General features: G+C 38.9%; 1 protein-coding gene across 1 annotated transcript; it reads left to right on the top strand.

Annotated features, from left to right (window-relative positions):
* Positions 1-7,600: 7,600 nt before the first annotated feature.
* On the top strand, positions 7,601-11,049 carry LOC307131730 (uncharacterized protein). The gene is made up of 2 exons (XM_079825558.1): positions 7,601-9,305; positions 9,533-11,049. The coding sequence occupies exons 1-2, from the start codon at positions 7,611-7,613 to the stop codon at positions 9,569-9,571; spliced, it is 1,734 nt and encodes a 577-aa protein (XP_079681684.1). The 5' UTR covers positions 7,601-7,610; the 3' UTR covers positions 9,572-11,049.
* The last annotated feature ends 288 nt before the right edge of the window (positions 11,050-11,337 follow it).

Consider the following 11,337-nt stretch of genomic DNA (forward strand, 5'->3'; position numbering starts at 1 on the left):
GTGTGTGTGTGTGTGTGTGTGTTTTCAGTTATAAATATGTGCTGTGTAAATTAGCCTATATATACTTTTAGAAATTATATATAGCCTAACTTTAAAAAACAAACAATAACCCATATAGATAAATTATAATAATTGTATAATATTAAGCATTTACTTAATATACATTGTAACATTAGGCTACTTTAATCTAGCACAGTAGTCAGTTAAGCAATTAATTAATATCTTATATTAATATGTATGTAGCCTAGGCTACATCTAAAGGTAAGTCTGCTTTAAAAATATATATATATTACACTTCGACATGTACAGAATGTGCGCGTTAAGAAACACGTTCAAGTGTGTCTTCTTAACATGTTAAAACTGTGCGTCGACTGTGCGTGTATGCCTGTTACATGACCAGAATGTGCGTGTCTACACATACAAAAGAAACACGTAAAAAATTGCTGCGTTGACGCGGAAAACGTGCGTGTTGAAACCATAGACCGTAAAAAACAGTCATAAGTCACGCGTTTCGTATAAAGAGATTTGGCCCCGGGCGCGTTCCATAGTAGAGCCCTAGTCCAATGACGTGCGAGGTCGAGGTCATGGCCATGACGCGTAGAAGACGAGATTTAAACTTTTTTTTTTTTTTTTTTACATTTCCTATGTTTTTTGCTGCTTTCCTTTTTCGCGATCAACAATGACAGGACGCCGTCTTCAACTCTGCATGGACGCGACCAACTTTTTGGACTCATTTTCAGGAGGCTGTCTTCGTCTTCACAACTCTGAGGCAAACTGCAGGCGCTATGAACCAGAGCATGGGTAATGTAACGTTACGATTTAAAGAATATGCTTTTATTCAGCTGTATAAGGAAATGGATGCGTTAATAGATCCGAGCTTAAAACTGCACATTTTGTTTACACAGACTATCCTCGCCTCATAACGAAGCCGTGAGCTCTTATCTGCTTGAAGCGATTTCCGCGAGTCCAGATTTAACCTAGTCTGGATGCCAGCCGAACTTAGCCCCGCCCACAACATTTTTACTCGGGCAGTTCGGTCTGGACTTGCTCAATAGAGAAGTAATTATGCCCGAACAGAAGCTGTTTGGACCAATGAAATTGTCAGGGCGGGCTTTAGACGATGATGGACAGATGAGAAACAGTAACGTAATCATCCACGTCATCAAAGAGCGCCTGGGTTGAATTTGTTCTAATCCTAAACGGAGAATATATGCATTCACCTTTACTATTTCTCTCAGAAATGATGATCGTGTTGGTAAGTACTCTGTGTCTCCTTAAATTCTTTTTTTACAACACCGGCAAAGTTCGTTTACACTCATCTTTTTCTTCTAACGCTAGGCTACTTGTTCCAGCGTGCGTGCAGACAGGGTTGCCAAGTTTTATAACAAAACCCGCCCAATTGCTAACGTTCCTCAAAACTAGCCAAAAACAAGCCCAAAAGCTTTCCAGGGGGGTTCTCTGGGGAAAAAAGGCATTTGGGGGGTAAAATATGTGTTATTTTGGAAGGACTGCCTGCTAAAATTCGCATTCCTGGGTCTGTATATCACATAATTGGGGTCGCTTCAACCCGCGGACATGGCAACACAGTGCAGTTGAGTTCTGTTGACATTTGACTACTAACGGTATGCGTCGCTCAGTCGCTCCGTTGCTCTGATTGGTTGTAGGTATATCCAATTGAGGTATTTCCTGGTTCGGTTGAAACACGCCCCATAATCACAGCCCAACGGAGCAGAATCAGACTCATATTCTGACTAGAATTGAGTATGACGACGTCAGGCTAGATTTAACCGCTGATCACGACGAAATTGTGTGTAAATAACTTCTAATGTGTTTCTCATTCCTTGTTTAATTTTACCGTGACTGTTTTTATTAATACCAGTCTCATGTAATTGTTTTCCAGCTGCCTGTAAGACGTATTATGAATCGACACGCCGGAGCTTCAGATACAAACAACCTGAACTTACATAGCAGGCGGAAACTGCGAAGTTTAGCTCGGAGTCGATCAAGAAGAAAAAGGGTAAGATTTATTATATTAGATCCGTTTTTTGTCAATGTGAGTATTTTTCAGGTTGCTTATTGTCTTTATGGATTGTATTACAGTTGCTGGAAGCGAGAGTGTGCTGGATGAGGTGGACATTTGGAAGTCCGCGACCATTGAACTCATGTCTGACGAGGAAGACGGCTTTGTTGACGGGGTGTCTGGATGGATTGTGCGGCCACCGCCCTCTCGCAGCCTGGAGCACGCCGAACTTTACATTACATTATGAGACATTACTGCTGCACTGTACATAGTTGTGTGTTTAACAATAAAGCTCTTTCTTTGAATACACAGCTGTGTTTTATAAATGAAGCCCTTTCTTTGAATGAACAGCACGGCCCGTATAATTTTCCCATATATTCCTTGATGGTATGAATACTTCATAGCACAATAACATTAATATAAAACAAATTATTACAACATAAATTATATATTTATTATTATTATTGGGGTTTACATTTATAATGAGCCAGGGGGACCAATAATGATTGGTTTGCAGTGATCTGCAGTGATCTCTCCACCTACGCCATGGTTCGTTTACGACAATTTGTGGCACAGACGAACGCGACGTTCGCTGCCTCTAAATTGTCGAAAACTGCCGAAAATTAGGGAGATTTCCGGGAGTATACAGGCGTTTAGGGGGTCGAAAATCCCACTTTTCATGCAGTGAGACATAAACAGAACAATAAGTCACAACAGAGAACGATCTTCAAAAGCCTTCAATAAAATCACACATTTAAAGTTCACAAAAGGTTTTAAGTTTGGTCGAGCCAGCTCCTGCACAGAAAGCCTGGCCTGTTGAACTGGCTTCATAGTACAACTTTCAGTACAGTCTCACTTGACACAACAAACCTGCTAGACTACATCACATACACAAGTCACCTCCAAGGCCTAAATCCTCAAAGGGGAGAGGGGTTCAGCTGGTAACTCATAGGTGTGGTTAAGTAAAAGTATCTGAAAATGCCTCTCTTAGTTATATCATCAGATGATTCCCACTAAGCAAAGTTATGTCCAAAAGACAACTTTGTCACTAGAGGTGTACGTTGAAAAGATGTCCACTGAGGAGCCAGAATGAAAGTTTTTATGATGTCTGTTTTGGACGTGTTCTGCACGTCTGATATAGACGTTCATGGAACCTCAAGGTTAAACACTAGTTCAAATGTGCTCATTGTTTCTATTTGTAATTGCAAAGCAACTCACAGACAGAGTGTGTTTGTCCAAAAATCATGAAAATAAAAGAAACTTTGCTCACACCTTTGGACACTTCATATCAGTCTTTGCTGGTACAACAACACTGCATAATTTACAAGGCCATCCCATCAGTCATTAAAAATTAGAAAGGGATGATAATTTAGTTTTTTCCCCCGCCTCTCAATAACTGACTTTTGGTTACCTTAATTCTAAATGACAGATAACAACAAACCTCTGAAACATTTACCTAAATTCCACCTACTAAAGAGCTTACCTACTCCTTGAATCCCTCCTCCCAGTTGATCTGATGGTCTTCTAAAGAAGCAACACAAATGAAAGTTTATTTATGAAAATATCAGGATCATTGATGTCATTGCAATGCAAAATAAATATTTAATCTTTTTACTTGAACAAATGGTTTCAAAATATTTCAAACAAATATATCAACAGATTAAGTTAAAGCATTTAAAAACTGATAAAACAATGTTAAAGCGGACTAGGTCCATGAACAGCTGCTTTGCAACACACACGTATACATATTTACGAATTTTCATGATACCACATTGCGTGCCCCCGGCTCAATTTTTTTGTGATTTTTTTTTATGACAATTTGCTGTTGGTGTATTAGTGTTGGTGTAATCAAAAAGAGATTAACACGGTTGCCATATTGCTTTATGTTACACTTACTCTCGCATCAGCTATTGTGTAAACAGTAGGGTTGGGTACCGTTCCCATTTTAATCGGTACCTGCAATTCGTTACTTAAGAGATACATCAATAACTGTAAAGAAACTGTAAGTTATTTATAGAAGTGTTATTGACATTATGCCAGAGCTACCTTGGTCTGCCATGTTTGTTTACTGTGATATTTACCAGTAAATATAGGCTATAGCTACTTAATTGAATTCATAAATACAACCATATTATTATTTTTTTCTTTTTAATTCAATTTCTATAAAAAGATTTCCCACAAATTCTGTGTTGTGTATTTTTTGGTAATCAAATGACGATAATATTAATTTATACTTAATGAAACTTTTTTGTCAAACAAAGCTGCACAACTGAACTTTATAGTGTTAAAATTAAAACATGGAAGAAAAATTTATATATTACTTAAAAAATAAAGTTTTGATAGTTTATAATTATTACATTAGTGTTAGTATTATTATTACACTGAGACGTCTCTAAACTCTGCTGTACAATAGTGATATATTTCTCAAGTTAAACCGAACTTTTATTTTGCCGTGTAAGTTATACCTCTGAGTTTCTGTGTGTGTGTGTGTGTGTGTGTGTGTGTGTGTCTTTCAGTCTGAACGTCAAGTAAATACCTCGTCCATTTCTCCAAACGGACAAGGCATTTACTTGACGTTCAGACTGAAAACCAGATCATACCACTGATTTAGACGCGCAACGGTGTTGTCTGTGTGATGAGATTTACTAATATCAGTCTTAACCAAAAAAACGGCGACTGTTGCCGAAAAGCGACAAGTTTGCAGGTCTGCTACAAACCTAGCAGTTAACGTAACTTTTAATGTTAATGTCAAGACCTTCGGTAAGGCCTCATGCGGCGCCTGCAAAACTGACAAACTTAACGTTTCTGTCTGAAACCAGGCGACGCTTTTACATTTTATAGTTCAATAAATGTGTGCTCATTCGGCTAAACCTTACTTTATGCAATGTAAATAGTTAATTACATCGGTTGCACGTTGTATAACCCTCAAAAACTCCACAGAAATCCGAGACTGGTCCGGTACAGGTGACAACGAGCAACGATCTCGTTGTTTTGCTGCATGTGGGCGGGTCCTGACGTTTTACTTTGGATATAAACACTTAAATAGAGTTTTGTAGAAGCATTTTATTGTGAAGGTCAGTAAAATCATTTTTTTGATAGGTAATAATAAGTTACAAAAACATTCACACTTTTTACTTATGTAAAACTTAAATTAATTCAAAAAGAAAAGGGAATCAATTTATTGGAATAAATATACTTTTTAAAATAAATTCCTACAGACAACACCCTTGAAGGACTTTTTACAGTGTGGTCTCTCTAACTTCAAGAAACAACAGAAAGTTCACAACAGGTCCTAGCACTGAGCCTTGAGGTACTCCATGCTGAACTTGTGATCTATATGACACCTCTTTTTTATTGCTACAAACTGATAACGATCAGATAAGTATGGTTTGAACCATGCCAATGCAATTCCACTAATGCCAACATCATTTTCGAGTCTATTCAAAAGAATGTTGTGGTCGAAAGTATCAAATGCAGCACTAAGATCCAGTAACACTAATAGATAGTCTACCCCTTTTCCACCAAGGCATTTTGAGTGCTGGTTCGGAGCTAGAGCCTAGTTTCAAATCGGTTCTTTGTCTTTCGACACCCAAAGCACCAGCTCGGAACCAGGAAAAGTGGTTCTTAAGTAGCACAAAAACATTGCTGGTCTAGAAGTAAGAGCCGCTTGCGTCAGGGGCTGGGGCGGGGTTACCGTGAACAAAACAAGACAAACACAAACTTGTGACCGCCATTTTTGAAATAGCAGCTAATGGAGCTAATAGCTGCTCGATTGTAATCTCTGTCTATACAAATCACAGTGAGGTGCACAAATGCGTTGGATTCGCTGTGTTTTGATACCGATGCAGGATGGTAAAGCCATGTGCATCAATAGTAACGCAACGTTCACCAATGTTAATGGAAGGCTTGCTCGAGATGCATCAGTGCTGTGCAGACCGTTTGCCATACGACATCAAAGTACAACGAGAGCATACAACTCCTTATGCTTTTGAATCATTCTTGCGGTACTTTTGATATTATACACTGAACGTCTGTGCAGTGCCGATGCATCTCGAACAAGCCTGGTGTGTTTGTGTTTCCTGCTGCCTCGCTAGCGTTGCTGAGAAAGATGAGACATATACAGTGATGTAAGATCTGGCTCTGTTAGCATGTGGAAAGGCAAACCAGTTCTTAGAAGGTCCGTCAGTCAAACCAACTCCAAACAGGCACTAGCACTAGCTCTGAACTAGCACCCGGTTCATGCTGGTGGAAAAGGGGTAAGATACAACCACGATCGGATGATAAGAGCAATTAATTTGTATAACTCTAATGAGAGCAGTCTCAGTACTATGATACTACAGTCTAAATCCTGACTGGAAATGATTGCAGATACCATTTCTTTTTAAAAAAGGAACATAGTTGTGAGGATACTGCCTTTTCTTGTATCTTTGACAGAAAAGGTAGATTCAAGATTGGCACAGTCCGAGCTTCTTGGACTTTGAAGGCGTGGCCTTTGAAGTCAGAGTCTTTCAAAGGATGCAGCCTTTGAATTGGGACAGCCATAAGGTCGACATGAAACGGAAGTTTCGATAGTCTTTTGTTCCCTGTTGTCATTTATATATATGTGAAATGGCTTCTCAAACAAGAAAAAATATATAATATGGGCGGGACTTGATTTTGTCCATTAGGAATTGATTGGATTGTTGGGTTATTGTTGTTTGCTATTCCGGTGATTTCATGTGAGTGACAGGTTTGGGACCCTCATGCTGAAAAACACATCATCATAGAAGAGAAGAGATTTTGCTGTAGGAAGGAGGGGAAGTTATTTTGATTAAAGATTATGAGGGCACATTCATTATTTATAATAAATACTGCAGTACTGCATACAAAAAAAGAAAAGTCCTTTGTGACTTTAAAGTCATGGTGACTTTAAGTTTCCCAAAAAACTTCTTAAAACTTGACTTGAGTAGTGACAAAACAATCGGTTAGACATCGCAGTGCACTTTAATTATTTATTTAATCCCTCTGCCAGTTGTGTTGTATGTTGCAGTATGTTGTTGTAGTAAAAGAGTGAACACTCTTGTGAATGTTTTTCCTTGTATAGGCTATGCAAACAATCAGGTTTTTTTTGATCATTGCTGAAATGGCTGACTGAAGCTGTGACTCTGAAAAAAAAAGTTCCTTATGCCAGTTCCAATTGAGAATTGCTGACTATTGTTTTTTTACACAGATCATTTGCTCAATTATGCTTCATTAACAATGTGGTTGAAGTGACATGTAGTGTCTCTTGGAATAAATACTCAAAGACCTACACAATATATAACCAAAGGAGAGAGAAAGTAAACTAGTTTGTCTATGCAATGCTTCAAATTGTCTTGATTCAAGAGATAAAACTTTCAACAACAGCAGACAAGATTAGAAGACAACCCTTAAATGGAAAGATAAATGATAACCATGTGCACTGGGTTAAAAGGGAGGATGAGGAAAGCAAGAAAAACTGCACCTGAGAAATGAAAGGGGGAAAAAAACTCCTAAGCACCTAAGCACAACATCCTAACGTGGGTGGATCTTAATGACAAACTTCAGAAACAGGTTACTCAAATTTCAGAGTATGTGGAAGGCAACAGGCAGAAAGCAGTCTCACGGATGGACAAAGTACAACAGGATGATCCAAACAAGGAACATTTTGACACTTCTCGCTCTGCTGCTGGTGAGTGCTCTCGCTGAAGAAGACCCAGAGCCCATTTTCAAAGCGCTTGGTAGGGAACTGGAGATGGGTTTTTGCTTTGGTGATGACATTGCCGTGTACAGACTGACTGCTGAAAAAAGGGAGCTACTGGGTCAGTTCTCGAGGCCCACAATTTCACCACCTGATGCCTTTAAGGGGCGGATCAACATCTCCAATGACGGGCTGCTTATTTTAAAGATCACAAATCTTCAGTTCTCTGACTCTGGAACCTACATCAGTGAGTGCAGGAATGGTAACACTATGGAAAATTATCGTAAACACTCTCTGCACGTGTGTAACGAGGAGCTCGGCTCACAAGAGATTTCACTGACACCTGGAACAGGTGCAGATCTGGTATGTAATATAGGCTCCAGAAAACATGTTGCGGTAAAATGGTACAGACAAGTGCACAACATATCTTTGTTCATGGATACTCAGATTTCTTTGGAGCCATTACAAGCCAAGTTTAAAAGCCTTATCCAGGTGCAAGACAAAGGCTCATCTTTACATGTTTCAGATGAGTTTATTCAAGACAGACCTCACTTTTTCTGCCTGGTCATGGAGGGAGGGCAATGCACGAGTTTCCACACCATAGAACTACCAGAAGAACCTGAAATTAAGAATGTTTATCGTTCTGTAGGGGAGAGTGTAGTCCTTCCTTGTTCAGTTGACCACCTCAGACAGAGTCACTGGAATACACCCTTTGGACAAGTTAACTCATCTGCACCGTTACGTCTCGAAACCGAGAAGCAGATGTCCTTGTTGACAAGCATGAATTCAGAAGACTATTCCCTAGTCATTCACTCTCTAACTTCAGAACATTCTGGGAGCTATAAATGTTTCTCTACCTTCCTCGTCAAAGAGTATCTTGTGAGTGTGTGCCCTTTGCTTGAGTCAACCGATATTTCATTTTCTGCAGGAGATAAGCAGGTGGTTCTCCAATGTGAATTCATGTCTTTACCGGAATTTAGCGATAAAGTTGAGTACCTTAGCGTTCTGTGGTATCGAAACACTGGTGAGCAGGACATCCTAATAATGGACTCGGGGGATCCTTCTTTAACCAATGATCTACAGGGTCGGTTAAATTTCTCATTTCTTACTTCCTCGCTCATCTTTACTGATCCAAAAAAAGAGGACAATGGGACGTACTGGTGCATGGTTTTGCTAGATGGCAGTGAAGAGGGCTATGATGATGAGGATACTAACTCCACTTATGATGGTAGTAATGAAGAGGATGAGGTGGAACTCCATCCATGGGTGGATGAAGATTACATGGACATTTGTATCTTTAGGCAAGTCACCAATCTAAAATCAACTCGTAGAGCTCCGCCTGAGCCTGAGCCTGAGCCCGAGCCCGAGCCTGAGCCCGAGCCTGAGCCCGACTCTGAGCCTGAGCCTGAGACTAGCCTGACAACGTATGCTGTGTGTGCAGGGCTTGGAGGCCTATTAGCACTGATTGTTTTGGTTGGTATTGTGGTGGTTATAAAAATGAGAGCTAAGAAAAGATCTGCATCTGTTCAAGAAAGAGGTCTTGAACTATCTGAAGACGAAGAGCACTTAAATCCACAAAGACGTAGTGTATGAAGTCAATCCTCTTCATCTTTCCACTGCCTTATTTTACACAGTAATTTGTACATAATGTTCATGAAAAACGTAATTGTGAAAACTAAGAGGAAATTACTATTAATGTTAACACCCTTATGTCATTCCAAACTGTATGACTTTCTTTTTCTGTTTCCTTCATACAATGAAAGTACTTTTTGGTAATCAGCATTCTTCCAAATATCTTCCTTTTTGTTCCACAGAAGAATGTCATGCATGTCAACATCACAGTGAGTAAATGATGATGGGATTTTCTTTCTCTTTTTTTCCTTTTTTCGGTGGTCTATACCTTTATGGAACAATTTCACCTCATCATCAACCAACCTGAACAGATTTGTAAGACTTACTCAAAAGGGTGTTCAAGTACTGCAAAAGGGTGTTCAATATCAAAATGGGAATACATTTGACAATTCATCTTCTTGTAAACGCTAAAATGGGTGATAAAAGTGCCTTCTGTGTGCACGTCTTAGGCATGAGGGTAATGTAAAACAGCTAACTGAAACGCGTGACATTTTCTTGTGCAACGAAGACAAGACCGGCTGGTTTGTTTCCCTGTCAAATCTTGAGTACACAGTAAAGCAAACAGCGCTTTAAAAATAAACACACCATAAAGCCTGCATCAAAGCTCATTTCATGTAGACAAACATGTGGGTCTTAAACGGATGGTTCACACAAAAATGAAAAATCTTTTAAAAATACTTTTATATTCTTTTTTTTAAATATCTTCCTTTTTGTTCTGCAAAACATTGTGAGGGTGATTAAATGATTACAAAATGATCATTTGTGGTGAACAATCCCTTTAATTATATGCTTTATAGAGGATGGTATAGCCTACATATAATACTTATATGTATTTCTTTTTAGATCTTTTATGCATGTATTGCTCAAAATGGCATCATGTGTGATCAGCATTATCTCTGATCATGTAGCCCTTGCTTTCAACTGTAATGATGCATTTAGTTCTACTGAACTGCAACTGTTAGAGCATCATCTCTCCCATGACAGAGATCTTAGTAATGATAAACAATAGATGTGCAAACACATCCGTAAACATTTTCAATCTCCTCCTCACTGGGGATGTGTAGTGTATTACCTGTTCTAATTTCTTCTCGGTTTCCATTAATGTGCCAACAGAGTTTGAATCTGCTGCATCTAATATCCTAGTCTAACAGCTGGCTGTGTAAACAGCGGCAGTTAGGGAGAGAAAGGCTGATGGTGTCTAGAGAGCACAGTACGGATTTGATGGACACGCTTATGTCACGTAAAGATGCATAGGTGGTCCTGTGTGGAAAGACAGATTAGGGAAACAGCTCTTTTAAATGTGCGTGCATGATATGACCAATGTATTCTCCCCGAGGCTGGGCTGATGGCCAACGTACTATGTTTGTTAAGGTATTAAAAGCTACAACGGAATGGTCATACTTGTTTAAAGCTTTAAGCCATTTTTTTTTCATTACAACACAGGTGCATCCTCAATGGAATTAAAAAAAAAAATTTAAAAAAAAAATCCATGCTTTGTTAATGGATTTTTCTTTTTATAATAACACCTTGATTGCATTCAAAAATGCTGTCAAATATTTTTTTTAAAAGTGATTCTGGAACATAACCATCTTGATAATTAACTGAACATGTCATAGCAACATAACCATGCAGAACATGCTGAGTGAAACATTCAAAGAGGTGTTGATGGATAACACTAAATAAAAATAACTGATTAGTCTCCCTTTGCGTGATTGAAGTTATTGTTGTGACACATCTAATCTCTACTTTACTCTAGTGTACTGTTTTCTTTTTATTTGATATATGTCAATGACTCATAACGAAGTCCCTAATCATGAATCATCCAGTAATGTAGACCAGTTAGACAGGCATTTTTTGGATGGGCCATGTCTGCTTTCACTTGTAGGCTGTCAACCTCCCTAACTGTCATTATACATTATGCCAAAAGACACACTGTGCTCCACAAATGACACATACACTATACTCCCAAAAGTATTGGGACACCCTT

This window comes from Gobio gobio (genome assembly GCF_949357685.1).
Source record: "Gobio gobio genome assembly, chromosome: 9".
NCBI classification, from domain to species: domain Eukaryota; kingdom Metazoa; phylum Chordata; class Actinopteri; order Cypriniformes; family Gobionidae; genus Gobio; species Gobio gobio.

Excerpts from the sequence above, each read along its gene's own strand:
- LOC307131730 (XM_079825558.1), top strand. The coding sequence starts at position 7,611 with ATGTGGAAGGCAACAGGCAGAAAGCAGTCTCACGGATGGACAAAGTAC. Across the intron at positions 9,306-9,532 it reads TAAATCCACAAAGACGTAGT|AAGAATGTCATGCATGTCAA; the intron begins GTATGAAGTCAA and ends TTTGTTCCACAG.